Below are 19954 nucleotides of genomic sequence, written 5' to 3'. Positions count from 1 at the left end.
GAATCCAATCAGAGGAACAGCAGGGCAAGGCACAGTGGGATTCTGCTCCGACTTACCAGGGCCTTCACCAGCTCCCTCACACCCGCTTTGGCTTTCTCTCCTGGGCCGCCCCAGAATCCCCACCACTGCCTAGGCAGGAGCTGCTGCCCACTCGGCCACCCCTCCCCAGGGCCAACCAGGAAGCAGAGTCCAGACACGTGGTTAACAGAACATGTTGCACTTTATTTCATTTTTCAGAATACTGTACAAAGGGCGTAAAAATCCTATTCACACTTTGCTTAGAAAGAAGGTGAAAGTTCCCTATGATACACGGGGATGGGAATGAGGGTCAGGAGAAGAACACAAGTGAGTGACTTCCTCCAGCCCCTGGAAGAGGGCTTAGACACCACACCTTTCCAAAGGAACATGCCCAGCCGAACCAGTGAGGGTGAAGACAGTCCCTCTCCAGCTTCGTCTCAGGCTCCGTGACCACCTCTCTTCGGGCTGAGGGGACAGTGCCTGCAGCTGTCCCTACTAGTACCCTGTTTGGGCAGGGATCCTAGAGCACTGTGGAGCCCACGGACCTCACGTGGAGGTGCCTCCTGGCCCCTCACACGTGTGCCACACGAGAGGCCCTGCCCCGGCAGTCTACATGAGAACACAAGTTCAAAGGCTGAGGAAGCCGCCCGTGGAAGCCCCCTCACACTCTGTGAGGAGGTGTCGAACCGGGCCTGTGCTGCTGAGGACTCACAGGCCTCCTCCAGCCTGTGCACCCCTCATACCAAGCCAGGAGCTTCAAGTCCACAGAGGTCTCCCGTGCCCATCACCGTCATTCTGTGGGTAAATTAAACCCCCACGCCAGCTCTCCCTCCAGCCCACACCCCAAAGGAGGCTGGGTCTGGCTTCTCCTCCCCAGATTTTCTTTTTTACACTGATCCGTATCGGCTGCTGCTATCATGACCATTCTAAGACCCCACCCTACCCCTGCTCAGAGCTCCCCTCTCCCCAGGACCAGGGCTGCAGCATCCTGGCCCCCACCTCTACACCAGGTGTCCCCAACCCCATCATCCTCTCCTAATCTTCCCCCTCGCCCACAGCTCACCCAGGAGGGGTAGCAAGGAAGTCCACAAAGCCTGATTGCTCTACCTAGAGGACGGAGGCAGTGCAGCTCACGTGTTTCCAATACCTACAAAGGTGAGTCCCCCCACATACCGAAAGACTGGGGGAAACAATGCAGAAGCCGTACCGTCCCTCTGCCCCCTTCTCAGGGGCTAAAGTGCTATGGCTGCCTGAGGGTCAACAAGCCAACAGGGGTTTTTCCTAGCTTCCTGGCCCAACGTCTCAGGTCCACAGTCAGCCGGAAAGCCCAGCCCCTTTCACGACCACCCCCACGGCATCTCTATTCAAAAGGCAAAAGGAAAAGATCAAAAACTTCAGAATGGGTTAGAGCCCAAAGGCCCCACCCTAACCCCACTACAAGCTACTCCAAGTCGGCTACTGGGGAAGCGAGGGGGAAGCCAGGCCCAGGGCACACCCCCGTCTCTGGCGGTGTCCAGAGACTCCCGTCTTCAGCATCACAGCAAAGGCCTTCTACCCTTCCCCTGCCAACCTGGCCGGGGAAGGGGCTACAACCTCAGTACTTATTGATTCCAAAAATCCGGACTCCATGGAGCTGAGGCAGCTTGGGGATGAGCACACTCATCAAGGACACAGTGTTGAGTATGAAATGGACTTGGTCATACTTGGTGTAGAAGCTGGTGAGGAAGTACCTGAGGGGGGGGGGGATACGAAAATAAGGGTCCCAGATAAGAATGGAGGGACAAGTCTCACCAGCTAACAAAGCACTCCTGACCTACCCCCAGCTTCCCCCAGGCCTGTGAGCCTGTCTCATGCACACGGAGTCGAGGAAAGTCAGGGCCAGGGAGGTCAAGGCCCAGTGTGAGACCCGAGGGTACATCACTCCCTTCCCTTTGCTCACCCCCACACCAAGGGCCAGAGCTGGGCAAAGTTTAGGCCCAGCTGAGGCCACCAGCTTTACCACGGCCGCTGGTCTCTCCCTCAGCCAAAGCACTCACAGCACAATAGGTGTGATGGTCAAGAACTTCCGAGAGGCCGTGAACTGGACTCCATAGTCCATCTGCTCCCAATGGGTCAGCAACCTTGCTTTGCCCTGGTCTGGAGTCTCGAAGGGTGTCCCTTTGACCGTGTGCAGGAAGATGTACATGCCCTGAAAGGAGAGACCTTCATCAGAAAACACAGAAGGCAAGTCGGCTCCCAGCCTGGCTCCCCACCTGTCCCACAGAGAAGCAGCTCCAGGTGGACGGCCACCCTCCTCCGCTTCAGTGGCTCAGGCAGGCAGCTCATAGACGCCAGAGCACCCAGAAGCCCACAGGGTGAGCATGGGGACCGCATAAGGGGAGGAATGAGCTACAGAACGGGCATACCCGGCTGCCCTCCAGCCCAACTGGAGTCCCTATGTGCCAGCTAAAATGAGCAAGCCAAGGAAGAAGGACTAGATCCCTGCCTGCTCAAAAGTGGGGTACAAGGAAGCAGGTTTTAGGGAACAGAGGGTCAACAGAACATGCTTGGAGATCCTAACTTGGGAAAGAAACATTTCTGCACTAGATTCCTGGGACCTGGGGGCAACCTCAACAAGGTCTCAGCTCTCGGTTGGCTGCCCCCCAAATGCACCAGCGAGCCCATCCCGGAGGCACAGGCAATGTGCAGACTGGATTCTTGTAGGTATGCCACAGCCCCCAAGGGGGGGCAAGGCAGAGATAAGAGCTGGGCCTGGGCTCTGGTGACAGGTGTTGTCAGGACCTGCAGCCTGTCCCCTGTCAAGCTCCCCCTATCTCTCAGCTCTGGCCCAGAACAGCCCATATGGTGGGAGGCAGGCAGAAAGCAGGCTCTCACCAGGTTGTGGATAAGGTTGGTGAGGGTCCAGACGACAGGGACGCTCACAAAGGGGATGCTCAGCAGCACGACATGCAGGAGTCCGATGGCCAGCACGTACGAGAGCCAGATGCCGCGGCTGTTCATCACCCGAGTGTTGGGGTTCACCTCACTGTGTGCCGTGCCCACATTCATCCTGCCACCCCTCTCGACTGCAGCTCTGCAAACCAGCACCACAGGAGACACAGGTCACACCACTTTCCCAGCCCCTCACACCCTGAGCCCCACAGAGGCAGGCTTTCCTGCCCTGAGAACGCCACACCACTGTCCACGGTTTTGATTCTCAAGCCCAGAGGCTGGAGAAAGTCCACATGAATGTAACGCTACTTGTTTCCTGTTGCTGGGCTGGGATTATGACCAGGCTGTCCTACACATCATCCACTGGGACTACGTGCGGACAGAGCCTGGGAGGACAAGTCACCAAGAGGTGTCCAGCCCAGACTATGGCAATCAAGGTCCATTCCCCAAACTCAACCCCTAGAGTACCCTGAGGCCCTCTTGCTCTCTCAGAACGCTCACTCAGAATAACCTCTGCAGGCTCTCGCTGGAGAGCTGACAGAAGACAGCCCCTTCCAAAAAGAACAAAAGCAGGGAAGGCCTGTGCGCACAGGCAACAGTGCATCAAGTATTTTGGGGCTACAGTTCCCGCCACCCCTATTTTTCCAATCCTGGATTTCCTCAAGCCCAGGCCCAGGAGGGCTGACAGGGCAGGGAGAAGAGGGAAGAGAAACGTCAGGCCAGGACAGCCTTTGCTCAGACCTACAAACATTTCGACACAAAGTGACCGACCCATTGGGACGTTTTATCCATTGGCATTTGCTCAGGCTAACTCTCTTGGGGTGCTACCATTAGGCTGCCAAATGACCAGAGCCCTTTACCCCACCAGAGAGAGAGGACAGGACAGAGCACACAGCCAATATCTACAGTTCCTACAAGTGGGATGTGGTACCCACATCAGCCTACCCTTCCCAAGGATACAAAACTACCTGTGGCCTCCCTCCTCCCTCCTCCCTTTCTGGCCTCACCTGACCTCACCTCCCTTCCCAGCACCTGTTTGTGGGTGTAAGTTAACAACAGCCTTTGCTTGCCCAGCTCCAGCGGTAAAAGCTCTCCAGCATAAGGAACCAAAAGGGCTGCCCTCGGTGCCCAGAAAACAATGGTAGCAGCAAGCCACAGCGGCCACAGGGGAGAAGAATGGTCTGTCCCTTTCCTGGGAGCTTGGCTGTCCCCAGATTTCTTAGGGCCCACCGACTGACCAGCAGAAGGTGGATACAGAAGCCGTCAGTATGCTGGATTACCTACCTAGCTTATGGTCCCGCCTGATAAAGACCCCAAGGTCATTACTGTGCTTAACAACTCCACCTTTTCAAGACGTACAGAAAGGAATAGCAGATAGCGATGGTCTGGAAGTGCCAGACCAGCTCCCTCACCCCGCTGCAACCACCTCACCCCCAGACTCAGATGCTATCTCACCCAGCCAGGACTCCGGCCAAGCCTCCTCCAAAGGAGCCAGAATTCTCTCAGATAAGTTCCTTACACTTAAGTATAATGGGAGCAAGTCTCCTCTTCTCAGATACCCGGGGAAACAGAACCCACAGCAGTTCTCCAACAAACAGACCCGAGCTGTCCTAGGCTGTATCCTGGTGGAGGTCATACTCCTGGGCCAAACCTCTGGCCCATTAAGATGGATAATTGGTCCCAACAGAAACCAAAGCAACTAGAAAACCAGTTGTTTACCTTCCCCAGACCTTAGGGCTTCAGTTACCCTAACACAGCCCCTGGGGCATCTACTGTGTAACAGCCTCCACGTGAGGGCAGGGACTGAGACCTGAAGTTTCTGAGAGATTATTAAGGCGGGGAAAAGAGTTGTTTCACCAGAAACTGCCGTCTGTTCCCATAAGGCAGCCCTACAGCCACAGACAGAACTCCCTCACACTTAGTTCAGGAGGGCCAAATTCTGGCTGAATCCCAGGATTTCCAAGACCCTCCACCCCTTTCTGGCTCAACGGGGCATTTCACAAAACCTAGCTGACCCCGTGGGAATCGTCTTCCTATAGCTACTAGATGCCCTTGAGACCGTGAGACCCCTTGACCCTCTCCCACCTCCTACCCGCCCCCCCTCCCCCCCACCCCCCCCCCCCCACCCCGGCAAAAAGACTGGGAACCAGAAAGTACTTTGGAGACTTTCCTGTGGCTATGTGTACAAGCCATGTCACTTCCATTAGCACACAATCGACCTTTCTCCCATAAGTGAAGAAATACGAAACTGGCAGAGGCAGAAAGATCTGGAGCAGCCAGACTGAAAACTTCTGCCACCACAGCTGGCAGGTGGCTGCCAGCACCAGGCCCAGATGTGGTTTCATAACCTGCCTCAAATCAGAGCCCGAAGCAACTCGTTCTGTTAACTACTTTTTTTGCTAGAGCTCTTTCCCCCTTTCCCGTCCAGGCCCAGCCAGTCTGTCAGACACTCATGCCAAAGCCAGATTACTCCTCAGCTTAGCCATCCGGCACGCACTTCCCATTCCCTCCCCAGCTTAAGGCTGACCCTTTACATAGCAAACCTGTTCCCAAGGGACCCTGGCAGGGAGTTCATGCAGCACACACTAGGTCTCTGCCACCCGGGCCCACCCTCAACTGCAGGACCACGGCTGTCCTCGCTGGCCCAGACTCCTGGACTCAACAGAGTGGGGTTGGAAAGAAAGCGCACCCCCCCACTCATAAGGAGCGAGGAAACGCCTTCCACAGGGCCTCCCGCTTGGCCCCGCAGCCTGGGACCTCGCACTAGGAGCCTGGCCGGGTTCGGGGCCCAACCCCCATCTCCACGCATTCACTCGGCCCTGGAGGCAGCCAAACCTTCATCCCTGAAGTCCAGCCGTTCCCCGCCTCCCACCCCCAGCTGAAGCGCTCCTCCCGGACGCCCCACCCCCGGCCTCCTGCGCCCACTTTCCTCTTTCGGCACTCCTTCGCCTGATGCACTCACTCTCTCCACCCCCCCGCCACCCAGCTCAGGTCTCCTCCTGCGCGGACGCCTCCTCGGCAGCAACCTTCTCTCTCGCCTCCCCTACCCCTGGAGCCTTCGGGCTTCACCACTCCGAGGCCGCGCGTAAGGACTCACCGCGCGGGGCCGGAGGGCGAGGGCCCGGGAGAGGAGCCCGAGAACCCGGGCCGCGGACACTCCAGCAGCTGTAACAAACCAGCGGCCGTAGCCACCCCGCTGGCAGCTCCGGCCGAATCAGCTCCCTGAGCCGGGCCCCGTGACGTCACTGCCACGCGCCTAACACGTTGCGCCTCTTGGGAAGTGTAGTTTCTCCGCTGCCTCTTCACCCGCCCGCCCTCAGCCTCCTGGGAGTTGTAGGCTTTTTCCCTGAGCTACACCTCCCAGCTCACCGCCAGCGTCCGAGATGCTGCGCGGCAGAACGTCTCCCTCTCACCCTGACGCAATAGTGAGATCAGGTGGAGTCTCTGGTGTGTAACCCTCCCAGCTTTTGCATCTGCGCCCTCCTAGAGATGTACAAGCAGTTTGCCCAAGCTCTCGTTTTTTAGACCAAGAGACTCAGAATTTTAAGTAACTTGCAATAAGGCCCGCCCGGCTGATAGAGTCTGACCTTAACTGTAGAGTTTTTTTTCCACTAAACATCGCTGCCTGGGTCCCAGACTGACTCTAGAAGCCGAGAAGCACGGCCCTCTGCCCTGAAGGAGCTCCACCCACCCACCCTCCCCCACTCAGGATCACATTTTCAGAACCTTGGTTGGGGTGCACGTCTGTAGGGTAGAGATGGGAGGCTGTGGGCATCATTGGGCCACCTGGTCGCTACACTTAATCCTTGCTGGCGTGGGTCTGGCCGCATCTTGGATCTCCCCGCATCAGATATCAGATGGGATGTGTGTCATAGGAAGAGTCCTTACGAACAGTAAAGAGCTTTAAGTTTCTGTTTCAAGTTAGCCTATGCGGCTTTAGGTAGTGAGCCTCTCTCTGGTCTGCAATTTTCACGTCTGGAAGCTCTGAAGAGAAGGACACAGATTTTACTGCTGTGTAGATATACTGCAGGTACGCCTTTATTGGCAGTGTAACCCTGGGCAAATTACTCGTCTTAATCTCAATTCCGCAGCTGTGAAAACCTACCTCCGAGGTTGCTTTGATGTTTCAAAAGAATGTAATATAAAGCGCCTATTACATTGTAGGAACTGAACTAAATAGGTCTTAAGCTCTTCTGGGCCACCGCCACTGTCCACGTCGACGAGAGGGTCTCTTTTCAGTGGTTGCCACTTCCCTGCCTTCGCTCTAAGTCCCGTGCCCTTAAGTCCTAGCAAGGCTGGAATGACAGGATCAGATGTTAATAGATGCCAACCTGGCCGGCTGTAAATGCACGATGAACTGAGTGTGCACAGACGCGAAGGAGAAGGAAGGCCTGCCCAGACAACCTGGGGAGTATTTTCCTTCCACCCACTCATCCTCAGGGAGCTGCCAGGAAAAGTTGTCTCAAGGCTGGAGTGAGTGTGCATTTGACCTGCCCAGAGTAGAATTAGGCAGCTTCTCAAGTATTTCCAGAGCCAGGGGCCCTTTAGATCCTGGCATCTAAATAATCACCCTAGATGTTGAAAAAGTCTCATCCGAGACCTGCTCAGCATTAGAGACAAAACAATGGTTCATTTTTTCCAAAGTGAACCTCCATGGTTCCTTTGATTTTTCTCTGGGATTCTTCCATTGTCCATCAAGTTGGCTGAGCTCTGGATCTTTGCCAGTTTTCTCACATCTCTGTGAAGTTCAGTGATCAGACGGGGTCTACATCTCAACAAGGCACTCTGACTAATGTAGTCCATTGGCAAGGTCAGTGGACATGTCATGGCCTATTAATAACTCCTGTTATCAGGTGGTGTTGTTTTTCTGCAATGAGAAGGGACAAAGTTCCAGCTCTTTCTACCCTTGTGGTAAGTTGTGGATCACATTCCACTTGAGTTAGCTGGAGTCCCTGTCATCATCTCCTCTAATTCACTGCCCTCATAATTACCAAGTCTTCAACAAACATCCTTGAGCTGTGATGGCCTGAGCACTCTTCAGAAAGAGTGGCAGCACTCTACTATGGTGCCAGGGAACATGCAATCCCTTGGACAAACAATTGGCACTGAGTGCCAAGGAAAGAAACTGTCCATGCCTTGAAGGCATGATTGTACTTTCCATATCACATTCTAAGAAAGTGGGCCTGTGTACATGACAAAGCTCTGTGTGTGAGGCTGTATATCCCAGAAAAGTCTATGGTAGTAAAATCCTGAGAGCAACCTAAGTGCCCAAGAAAAAAGTGAATGTTCTACCCACCCTGGATAGAAAAACACGAAACCATTGATAGCTGTAGAAACTACGTGGCAGCTGTAGATGTAACCAGCGTGGGAAAAGAGTTGCCAGGTTATATGAAAAGATGCCGATAGAGACTAAACATTTCTCGGGTATATCATCAGCAAAATCTAGATCAAGGGAAACATGGACCTGGTGGTGAGTGCCTGTCCTCCCAGCATTCTGGGAAACAGGGACAGGAAGCTCACAGATTGGAAGTCAGCCTGGGGAACACACTGAGTTCTAGGACAGCCTGGGCTACATAGCAAGGCTCTACTTGAAACACAAGAGCTGGGCCAAAAAAAAAAAAAAAAAAAAAAAATCTAGGGCCAGCGAGACAGCTCCGTGGGTAAAAGCCCATGCCACACAAGCCCAGCCACCTGAGGTCACTCCTTGGAACCCGTAATGGAAGGGGAGAACCAACTTCCAAAAGTCGTCCTCTGACCTCTGAGAGTGTTCTGTGGCATTCACACATGCACACACATAGACACACAATAATAATATACATGTTAAGACTTTACCTTATTATTCAGAGATATGATATATATATATACACACACAGATGTGAGGGGAAAACCAGGTGTGGTGTCACATTCCTTTAATCCCAGCACTTGGGAGGCAGAAGCAGGTGGATCTCTGAGTTTGAGGCCAGCCTGGTCTACAGAGTGAGTTCAAGGACAACCAAGGCTAAGGAGAGAGACTCTGTCTAGAAAGACCCTGTCTCAAAAAACAAAAATAAAAACAAAACAAAACAAAAAACAGAGACAGATATATTCTCAACTGTTTGTGGATGGAATGGCACAATAGCTGGATTTACTACAAAGTGATATGGACTGGAGACACAGGAAAATGAACAGCCATAAGCTGATAATTATTAAAACTGAGTACAGCGATAATTATTAGAACTGGGTGATAGGGACATGAGGTTCCTCATATTATTTTCTCTATTTTGGTGTTTGAAATTGCCCATCGTAAAAGGATTTTGTAAACCTGAATTGGTGCATGTGCTAAGCAAAACTAGAGTGGTGATCTGGGATCGGGCTCAGCTCTCTGCCCCTTTGGCTACCAGCTGTGTGACCTTGAGCAAGTCTCTGAACCTCTCTGCTTCAGTTCCCTCATTTCTAAACAGTGATGGTAATGTTCGCTCCACCTTGTTTACTAAGATCAATAGGCTCGATAAATGTAGAGTACTTGCGACCATCCCTGGCACAGAGCTAAATGCTCAGGGCAGGTCTGCTATTAGTCTGTTCCAGGTTGGAATGACGTGAAGGCCTTTACCAGGCTATGGAAAGTCAACAAAAGGAAAGAGACCTTATATTAGGATGGACGGACTCAGGGTATCTTTTCATTCTCAAGTTTCAACCTCTATGTAATGTGATATTACTTTTAAATATTTTATGAAATGTGTTTAAATATCACGAGCTCTCCCTGCCCTGTGCAGGCTGCTCAGTCAGCTGAGGTGCACACATTCCCCAACCTTGGAGTGATTCCATCTGGGACTGGGGAGGCCCAGATTGTGACAGACACGCCTACACGCAGGATGGTAGACAGTACGCACGTTGTTTGAAAGAAAGCCAGAGCAGATGCTGGGAAGAGGGCCACTGGGAAGTGAAGACCCCTATGCTCTGTCTTGTCAACCCGGGCACTGGTCCACAAATGTCACCCATCCTCTGCCCCTCCCCACCTCACCCCTACTTCCTTCAGAAGTGCAAGGAAGGAAAGAGCTATGTGCAGTAAGTATGTTTGTGCTTTTGTTTGGGTGTGGGGCACCCCAGGACTGGGGAGAATGGAGTCTGGACAGTTGGCTATCATGAGCTGCAGAGGGTAAAGACTAGCCTGGCCAGACCTCTGGGCCCCCAGCCAGTGCCTGAGAACCAGAACCCCTCTCCCTGGGAACCAAGGGTGGGAAGATACCTCAATCTGCATATTCTTTAATGTGGCCCACCGACATTCTTTCTCACAAATGAAAGCAGTTGAGAACACCGGATATCTTGCAGAGCCAGAGGACAGGGGATATAAAATCCCGTCGATTAGACCCGCCCTGGTGCCCTCCCAACTGAGTTCCTGCTCCTAGGAGGCCTCACCTAGCTAGAAATTCTGGGTGGCCTCCACCCCCACACCACTCCTCCCCCTGCCAGAGGCCAGCCCCTCTTGTAGGGTGCTCGCTGTATTTCCAGGGCAAAGGGCTTTCTCTGTGCAGACCTGCGGCTCGGCTCAGCTTCCCGGCTGAGGCTGCTTGCTCCGAATTTTAACTCGTGTGTTTACATTTCCTGCACAGAGCAGAGCTGACAAATGAAGTATGTTCCTGCGCATGAATCCCAGAACCCAGTTGCCCAGTAGGACTTTCCTTCCCAGAACACCTGCACTCTCCTGATTTTGCCTCAGTCTCTAATCCCCCTCCTCCACCTTTTCCAGCTAACAGACCCCTAGTCATCCCTAAAGCCTCACTCAGCTGTTATCCTCACTGTGAGCCTTCCCCAGTGCCCAGGTGATGCCCACTACTCCATCCTCTGGGTTCCTCAGATACTTAAGGATAGGAGGGAGGGTGAAGCCTATCCCTAGGAGACCACACTGAGGAAAATTGCACACACCTTTGATCCCAGCACTCAGAAGGCAGAGGCAGGCAGATCTCTGTGAGTTCAAGGCCAGACTGGTCTACAGAGTGAGATCCAGGACATCTAAGGCTACACAGAGAAACCCTATGATAAAGAGAAGAAAGAAAGAAAGAAAGAAAGAAAGAAAGAAAGAAAGAAAGAAAGAAAGAAAGAAAGAAAGAAAGAAAGAAAGAAAGATGAAGAAAACCTTAGGGACACAGAAAGGAAAAGGACCCCCTCAATCCAGAAGTCTACACTCCTCACAACAGTGCAGCGGGAATCCCAGCATAGTTAGCAAGCATTGAAGACCATTCTCCCTTCCCAGCTGAAAGCCTGCGATTCCCCATGAATCTCACCTGAAAGCCTGTGCACAGGGAAAGGGCATGTACCAGACCCTGTGCAGCCCTCCTTGTCCTGCTTCCACTTTATCAGATTAAAGTTCAGCTCAATCTCTCTGAAGTCACCTCATTTATCTCACTCATTGAGAGAGGAGAGGGGGGTTATAGCAACCTTTTCAGATGTAACTTAAGAGCTACCAAAGGGTTTATTTATATGACTCTGTGTGTGTGTGTGTGTGTGTGTGTGTGTGTGTGTGTGTGTGTGTGTGCAGATTTTGCATATGAGAGAAAACATTTGATAATTACTTTTCTGAATCTTCCTTATATGCTCAACATGAAGATCTCCAGTTACATCCATTTTCCTGCAAATGGCATAATTTTACTCTTCTTTTGGCAAAAAAAAACAAAAAACAAAACAAAACTCCATTATATAAATCTTATTATATTTTCTGTATCCACACCAGTTGTTTTCAAGGCTGCCAATATCCGATTGTGTAGCTAAATTAAAGGAGGAGCTTATCTTCCCACATAGTGAAAGGAGGTGCAAGGGGAGGGGCTGTGTCTTCGACCTTCACAGCAGAGAGACAGCCATCGAGGCAAGACTCAGTAGCCAGTGTTGTTTCAAACTTTGGGGGTCTGACTCCAAATGGTTTATTTTAGTCATTTTTTAAACACTGCACAATTTGATGGAAACTATTCTGGTCCTAATGAACTCGATCCTGTATGCACAACAAAGCACACATAAATCATCTCCTCGAGGAAAAAAGTAAGCTAAATACACATCAGACATGTCTACATTGAAACTCTTTGTAAAGTCCATAAAGATGGGTTCTATAGATTGACTGAGAAGAACAAATTTATGATAAGAATCTAATCTAAATGAGGGTCCAATACCGGAAAAGTGTCACCAAACTAGAAAGCATGTCCCCTATGGCCTTCTGGATGGATAACAAGTTCTACATTCCTTCCCTTGGAGGAACAACCCTTGGTGTTTAACATCCCAGGTTCCCTAGTGCTTGTCTGTGAGCACAAAAATCTCTGTGTCCCCCACAAGTCTGATGATGACTGAGTGACCCAGTGATGCCCAGGCCAACACCTCACTGAGACTGTTCCTCTCTGCTGTATTGCCCCATGGTGACAAGATGGCTAGACTGCCCCTCCCTGTTCAAAGCACAGACACATAGGAACAATCAAAGACTGTCCCAGAAATTACTTTAGCCAACCCCTGAGAAGTCACTGGCTGCAATCGGGACTGTTTCTAGCTGCAAAGGAGGTGGGAAAAGTGAGCCACAGAATTTGGGGTAGCTGAAGAACCAATCCAGCTCCATCATTAGAGACTGAGTATCTACGTACTCTCCCAAATCTGTATGGCTATCCCAGAAGGGAGTGAGTGCTAGATACCAAGATGGAAGCCACCAGATCCTGCTATATATCTTCTCTGCTTCAAGCTCCTCATTTACATGTCAGTCAAGGCAGACATTAGATTAATGTATAAAGAAGACGTGTGTCAACCTGTCTCCTAGACTGACAAGTCTCAACACAGGCTCACATTAGAAATTCCTGGGCAAAGTTGGAAACATGCTAATGCCTAGAGTCAATGAAGACTTTAATGAACCCCTGGAATGAATTTTTTTTTTTATTATTTTGAGACAGGATTTCACTGTGTAACAGCCTTGGCTGTCTTAGAACTAGCTCTGTAGACCAGGCTGGCCTTGAACTCACAAAGATTTGCCTGCTTCTGCCTCCTGAGTGCTGGGATTATAGGTGTGTGCCATCACCAAGAGACCGCAATATGTAGACTCTTTTCAGAACCACTGCGACAGACACAGCACCTTAGGAACCAGGTCTGTTCTGTACCCTCTAACTCACACACTTGAGCATCAGGCTGACAGGAAGTCCTCACTGCGTGAGGGAACCAAAAGTGGGGGGGGGGAGGTTTGCCAAGATGGCTCAGTGGTTAAGAGCACCTGTTGCTCTTACCAGAATTCAGTTCGCAACGCTCGCATAGAGTGTCTCACAACAACTTGTAACTCCAGCTCCAGAGGATCTGATGTTCTCCTCTGGCCTCCTCAGGCACCTGCACTCATGTGCACATATTCCCCAACACACACACACACACACACACACACACACACACACACACACACACACACACGCACTTTTAAAAAAATTAATAAAAGTAAATCCTCTAAAATGGCAAAGCACAATTTCTTCTCTAATCTCTATTAGTCTACACACGGTAGTGAACACGGTCCTAACTGCAGGTTCTTCCCCTCAGAGCTCTCACTTCTTGAGCCCTGTACTTGGCCTCCCTTTATTAAGCACAACCACAGCTCCAGGTGGCCTCCCCTGTGGGCACAGTGCCAGCTGCTCTTCTAACTGCTGTGTGGGACATCCCAGTCTCACTCTGACTTGGCAGATGCCCTAGTCCAAGAAGATAACTCTCCAGCAACTGCCAGGCTTAACCCTTGGGCCTTGGCTCACCTCCCTGGCAGGGTGAGAGAACAGCAGGATGGGAAGGTTTGCAAATGCACTCCCATGCATTCAGTAGCAGAGCGAGCATCTAGCCTTAATTCGAAAGCAACCCACACAGAACAAATGCAAAAAGATATAGTTTATCTGATTCTTCAGACAGAGTGAACCTGAGAAATGCCCCTGCTGACATCACAAGAATGAGTCAGAGGTGAGTACATCCCCAGAGGTGATGACTGCCGGTATCCTACTATCTGGTCCTAACCCCACCACACTTTTAAAACTACTTGTTCCAAGATAAGTCACAGGAACAGTCTGATGACATGTAGTGTCCATAGTTCCAGGAACGCCCACATCAATGCTTGGAGAAACCTCAGGCTGTTACTACCTGCTATTACTACCTTAAAATTCGTAAGTTTTTAAACAAAAGGCCTCATATTTCATTTTGCACCAGACTCTACAGCTGTGTGTCTGGTCCTGATCAAACACAAACTCATACAAAATCCAGCAAGGTTTGGGAGGCTAAGGGAGAAGAAGTGTGAGTTCAAGACCAGCCTGGGCTACACAGTGAGTTTATGGTTAGCCTGAGCTGCACAGTGAGACACTGTCTCAATAATAATAATAATTGGCAGGGTATGGTGGTGCACGCCTTTAGTCCCAGCACTCAGGAGGCAGAGGCAGGAGGATCTCTGTGAGTTCAAATCCATCCTGGTCTACAAAGTGAGTTCCAGGACAGCCAAAGCTACACAGAGAAACCCTGTCTAGAAAAAAATAATAACAATGATCATGATGATGATGATGATGATGATGATGATGATATAACCACCCAGTAAGTTTTCCTCCTCTGGAAGACCTGCAGTCTGACTTCATCCTCCTTAGAGTACCTTCTCATATCTCCCCCTTACTCTGTGACACCCCACATTCCAGTTTTCTTCCACTTCCAGTGGGAGTGAACCAGAGAGTTCCACACAAGATCACCGATAGTCAAAGAAGCACCAAGTACCTAAGTGTGGCTTGGGGGTGACAGATGCCAATGGGAATAGGAAGTGGTTGGAGAAGGATGAGACTGCGTCCTGGGCTTTGTCTGCGCCAAACTGGAGATGGTATGGGTAAGATGGTACCACAGGGGACCAGGCTGTGAGGTGGCATCAATCTGGCTGGCTGGCCATAAGGGTCAAGGCAGTTATACAGGAGAAGCCCATGAGCTAAGGTATTGGGTGGTTCATCTACATCAGAGGCTCTCAACCTTCCTAACGCTGCAACCCTTTAATACAGTTCCTCAGGTTGTGGTGATCCTCAACATAAAATTATTTTTGTTGCTACTTCATAACTGTAGTTTTGCTACTGTCATGAATTGTAATGTAAATATCTGTGTTTTCCAATGGTCTAAGGCAACTCCTGTGAGAGAGTCATTTGAAACCCCAAAGGGGTCATGACCCACAGGTTGAGAACTGCTGGTCTACATAGCCATCCATAGCCATGACTTTGGGTCACCCCTGCCTCTGCAAAGCATGGGAGGTAAGGTGGAGCGGGAAAACCTGTCTTGGTGTTGTAATCACGAAGCCAGACTGTTCTGAAAGACGGTCATGAAAACAGCAGCATTTGCATGTCACCGCCACAAGCTCTCTCCTGTCCACTCCACCTCGTGGGGCCTCTCTATGCTCTACTTTGTTCAGACACAAGGGCTCAGGGACACACACAGAACACTGCAGCCTCAAATCCTTCCTTCCCACTACCCAGCGGACATCAGGAGAGGGGATGGTGTGAAGTGGTGGGGTCTGCAAACACTCCTTAGGATGAAGAGGCCTTGGAGGAAAAAATAAGTCATCTCAGCCATCTTTGGGTCACAGGCATGAAGAGGGACTCAAAAATGCCATCCTTGGAGCCCAAGAACATCACGGAACAGAAAAGTTGGCAGGAAAACTCATAAGCCACCCTATCAGGCTTCAAGAGCCTAGCCTAACACCATCTACACAGCAAAAAGAAAATGAACCACAGCGCCCCCTGGTAGTCAAAAGGGTTGGTCCCGTGAAGATCCAGGCGCATCCTCTGAAGATGTTTCTGAGGAAAACACCGAGGGACGTTTGCTAACACAGGGCACCATGGGGCCTGCAGAGAACACGGAACAGCGCAGGAAGGCTTGTGTTGCAAGTTGCTGAGATGGAATTGCAGGGTTCTGCCCCCTGGGCAAACAAGCAGCCATCCTTTGGCCAGCTAGACTCTGGACAAGAAAAGGAGATTCCGGAAGGCAGTTTTCAGCAGCAGATAGAAGACAGCAACCACTGAGTTGTGGGAGGAAAGCCTGGGGCAAGGAATGGAATCCAGGCCTATTCTCCCACACATATCATCAGGGTCTGGGATCTGCTCTCTCTTGGCATTGCCTGGCCAGGCCATGGCTCAGGTATCTGACACCTGGGGCCTAGAGTCACATGCCAGGAAACTCTATACACTTGGGCCCCAGGTCGCAGCTCCCAGCTGCTGCAAGCAAACAGGACTTCTGAAGGAGGAAGCGGGTCTCCAGAGCCCACTGTCAGGGAGACTACTTCCGGGGAGAAAGGTAACTGCACAGGAGAGGACTCCGCCAGGCAGGAGGGAGACGGAAGAGGAGGAAGATGAGCAGGGCTGAGAGCACAGAGCTGGGGAAGGCAGAGGGGCAGACGCTTCCAGAAAATGGGGCTGTTGAGCACAGAAGGTGGAGCCAGAAGTCCCTGTTACCTACTTGAATAGTCTAGCTGAACACCTGGAATCCTGTCACTAATCTGTCACTCTTGTCTTTACATTAGTGCCAACCAGACCCCCTGGTGTTTACCTGGCCTCCCTGGCAGTCACACAGGTACGTGGAGGACAAAAAAAAAAAAAAAAAAATGTTTATTTCGAGAAGCAAAATTAGTATAAAAGCTGAAGCAATAGTTTGGAACCTCCCAGGCCCATTTCAACAGGGCAAAGGGACAGGGGGACCTCATAGATGAACCTTCCAGAATCAATAGAACCTAAAAGTTTCAAGCCTTAAGGGATTCTTTCCCCTAGAATCCTGTTGAAGACAGATAGACAGACAGACCTAGGGCTGAGAAAGCCCCCAAAGGAGAGGTTCTGGCCCAAAGAGTCTTCACCAAGGAACTCCAGCAGAGAGAGCCTCAGTGGAACATAGTATTCTAACGTTGCTCTTCCTTCCTAGGACCTTCTACTGCCCAGATTCTCCTCCACGCACGGATTATGTTTATCTGTGACCATGCTCCTACTAGCTCCTGGCCTCCTGCACCTCCTGCTGGTGATAGGCACAGGGGGTTCTGTGCCCACCCCCCAGGCACTGCCCCAGGGCTGCTACAGAGCCGAAGAAGCTGGCGAACAGACATTCCGCTGCAGCCGAGCTGGCCTGAGTGCCATACCCGACAGCATCCCCAACAGCACCCGAAAGCTTTACCTGGATGCCAACCAGCTGGCATCCGTGCCAGCTGGTGCCTTCCAGCACTTGCCTTTCCTGGAAGAATTAGACCTGTCTCATAATGTCCTTGTCCACCTCTCAGGAGCTGCTTTCCAGGGCCTGGAGGGCACTCTGCGCCACCTTGACCTCTCTGCCAACCAGCTAGCCTCCGTGCCTGTGGCAGCCTTCGTGGGGCTGCAGATCCAAGTGAACCTGTCCGCCAACCCATGGCGCTGCGACTGTGCCCTGCAGGAAGTGCTCAGGCAGGTGATGTTAGCTCCAGGCTCGGGGACAGGCATCGTGTGTGGTCCAGGAGCCCGACCAGATCTCGTGGGACAGGAGTTCCTTCCGCTGACGAGGGAGGAAGGGCTGTGCGGCACAGGACGAGGTGGGACCCGAAGGAACACCGATGTGGCCCTGCTAGTCACCATGGGAGGCTGGCTGACACTGGTAGTGGCTTATCTGATCCACTACGTGTGGCAGAACCGCGATGAGACCCGGCGTCCCCTCAAGCGGGCTCCTGTGCAGCCCGTGCGCTCCGAGGACTCCTCTACCCTCAGCACCGTGGTCTGACGACCAGGAGCACTCTGAGCTCTTGGTCCTACGCGCTAACCTTTCCCCTCCTACCACATCCTCTGCCCCATCTGCCCACTCTCCCTGCCTGCCTCCCTCAATACCTTCTCTGGTGCACGTTTATTCTCTCGCTCTTGCTCTCTCATTCTCTCTCTCTCTCTTGCTCTTTCTTCTCCAGAGCACTATCTTTGGAGCCCGGATTTGGGGGTACCTCCTTCTATACCTGGGTTGTGCTAGACTCAGAGAATCCCAAGCTCCTGAATCCACCGGGTGGGGTGGGGGGCGGCAGAAAAAACAACCATCTCAGTGTGCGGAGACTCAGAGGGAGAAGCCAGTCGCTTAGGAACATAGGGGAGCGGCCTGCACCTGGCTACAGGTGACCCCAGAGGCCTCACCATACAGGTGTAGGTAATGACACCAGAAAAGTGACAGCTTTGAGGGGGGGGCTAGGGAGATGTTTCAGTCAGTGAAGTGTCTGTCCTGCAGGCCTGAGGACTTGAGCTCAGATTTCTAGTACCCTCTTAAAGGCTGGGCACAGGGTGGGTGTCTGTAATCCTGGTGCTGGGGTTGGGAGAGAGACAAACAGACCCCCGGAGCTCATTGGCCGGCCTGCCTAGCCAAATCAGTAAGCTCCAGGTTCAGTAGGCCACTGGACACTGGCCCAAAATAAGGGGGAGAGCAATTGAGGAAGACATTCAGTGACGTCAACCTCTAGCCTTCAGTTGCACCCACAAAGACGCCCACATGAACGTGTATATACACCATGGAAACACACACCCACATACACCCATCCAGAATGAGGGCTTTGGGAAGAGAAGAGGGAGTGTACAAAAGAAAGGGTGATATGAGAAGATTTGGAGATGTGGGAAGCAACCTTGGGAGTGGGAGAGAGGGTGTGGAGACGGGTGAGGGGAGGGTGGGAGCAATCTGGGGATACGAACAAAAAGCAAGGGTGCAGCCATATTGAGAAGGGCCTCTGGGCTCTTCCTCTCTGCTCCCTCCGCCTCCTCTCCTCCACCTCACTTCTTACCTCTCTCTCGATCCAGGCGCTTCTCCTTGTGTCCTCTATCAAGCATCCCCTGCGCCGTGGTCCCCTACTTCCTTTCCCAGAATTTCCCTGTTCCTCTGCCCTCTCCTTTATACACAGACAGCTTTCCTGAGCCAGTTTCCCTTGGAGGAAAGATGGTCCCCTTTAGAGACTGAATTGGGGATACATGACAACTTGGGGGTACAGCAGAGACCCCCAGAACATCACTGAGCAATTCAATTAAAAAGAAAAAAAACTTTTGTGAACATCCTTGATCTCTTTCTCACTGTTCATTTTACTGAACATGTGTGGTATGGCACTGAGGAGCAGAAGAATGCGGAGCCCTGTCCACCACCTCTCCTCTCTGTGGGGTGATCCCACTGGGCTTCATGCCCACACAATCTCTCTTCCTGCCTTGGTCCCTGACATTGGAGGTCAACCGTAGGAGTCAGAGTCTGTGAACTAATAAGGATGGAACTGGAAGTGTGAGGGAGGCAAGAGAGAAGGTGGCCTGGCTTTAGCCCTACCCTCAACTCTGCCAGCAATCAGGGAGGACAGAACAGGTTCTAGGATGCCAAGGGCCCTGTGAAGCAGGTGGGTAGCCTTGCTGATATACTTACGGCTCAGCAGAGAAGAGAATGGTAAGTTTTTCCGAGGGGCATAGTATGTCAAAACTAGCCTCTTCTACCTGTATGTACCAGGTAGGAAGCGAGACAAGCCCCAGAAAGCCCAGGCTTCTGTTCCTGGGAGTTGAGAACCCTAAAGGTGAAGCCCTATAGAAGCCAGTTGATACTGCACGGTACCCAAAGCTCAATCTGGGCGTGAACACACAGGGTTTCGGGTGCTAGAAACTCAGGTGGAGGATGAACTGCAATGCTGAAGCGCTTGATCCCGCTAGCGGACTTCTGACAAAGAGAAAACGTGCTAAGCTGGCCCCGGCGCGGGGCTGCACTGGCTGAGGACAACGTGAGAGCTGGTGAGAGACCCAAGGCCGAGTGGGTGGGCGGGGCTTGAGAGGGGTGGGCGGGACTGCGTGGTGCAGGGCGGGGTAATTAGGGGGCGGGACTGGGCCACGACCAAGGGAGCGGGAGGCGGGGTCGCAGAAGGGGTCGGGTGGGGCCGGGGTGGGACTGAAGGAAGGTGGGAAGTGGTGCTGAAGCGTCATTTGGGTTGCCCCGGGCAGCCAAGAACGGAAGCTTTGGGGACCGTCACTGGTGTGGTGACGCACGCGGAGCTGGACGGTGACTCCGGGACTGGGGGAGAAGCAAA

The 19954-nt window shown here is 52.0% G+C and overlaps 2 protein-coding genes across 2 annotated transcripts; one reads left to right on the top strand and one right to left on the bottom strand.

The window, feature by feature from the left end:
* Positions 1-201: 201 nt before the first annotated feature.
* Ormdl3 (ORMDL sphingolipid biosynthesis regulator 3) lies at positions 202-6180 on the bottom strand. Its single transcript, XM_052758307.1, has 4 exons — positions 6047-6180; positions 2893-3091; positions 2055-2206; positions 202-1748 (listed from the first exon to the last, which is right to left on the bottom strand). Exons 2-4 carry the CDS (start codon positions 3064-3066, stop codon positions 1613-1615), a joined length of 462 nt encoding a protein of 153 aa, XP_052614267.1. The 5' UTR covers positions 3067-3091; positions 6047-6180; the 3' UTR covers positions 202-1612.
* A 10713-nt stretch (positions 6181-16893) lies between these two features.
* On the top strand, positions 16894-17789 carry Lrrc3c (leucine rich repeat containing 3C). The gene has a single exon (XM_052756205.1). The coding sequence runs from the start codon at positions 16894-16896 to the stop codon at positions 17656-17658; it is 765 nt and encodes a 254-aa protein (XP_052612165.1). The 3' UTR covers positions 17659-17789.
* The last annotated feature ends 2165 nt before the right edge of the window (positions 17790-19954 follow it).

This window comes from Peromyscus californicus, unplaced genomic scaffold, assembly GCF_007827085.1.
Source record: "Peromyscus californicus insignis strain IS unplaced genomic scaffold, ASM782708v3 Scaffold_3__1_contigs__length_106647218, whole genome shotgun sequence".
In the NCBI taxonomy this organism is placed as follows: domain Eukaryota; kingdom Metazoa; phylum Chordata; class Mammalia; order Rodentia; family Cricetidae; genus Peromyscus; species Peromyscus californicus.
The sequence above is the reverse complement of the archived record's forward strand: the minus strand, read 5'-3'. Positions and strand labels throughout refer to the sequence as shown.

Excerpts from the sequence above, each read along its gene's own strand:
- Ormdl3 (XM_052758307.1), bottom strand. The coding sequence starts at position 3,066 with ATGAATGTGGGCACGGCACACAGTGAGGTGAACCCCAACACTCGGGTG. Across the intron at positions 2,207-2,892 it reads CCAACCTTATCCACAACCTG|GGCATGTACATCTTCCTGCA; the intron begins GTGAGAGCCTGC and ends CTCTCCTTTCAG. Across the intron at positions 1,749-2,054 it reads ACCATCACACCTATTGTGCT|GTACTTCCTCACCAGCTTCT; the intron begins GTGAGTGCTTTG and ends CCCCCCCCTCAG.
- Lrrc3c (XM_052756205.1), top strand. The coding sequence starts at position 16,894 with ATGCTCCTACTAGCTCCTGGCCTCCTGCACCTCCTGCTGGTGATAGGC.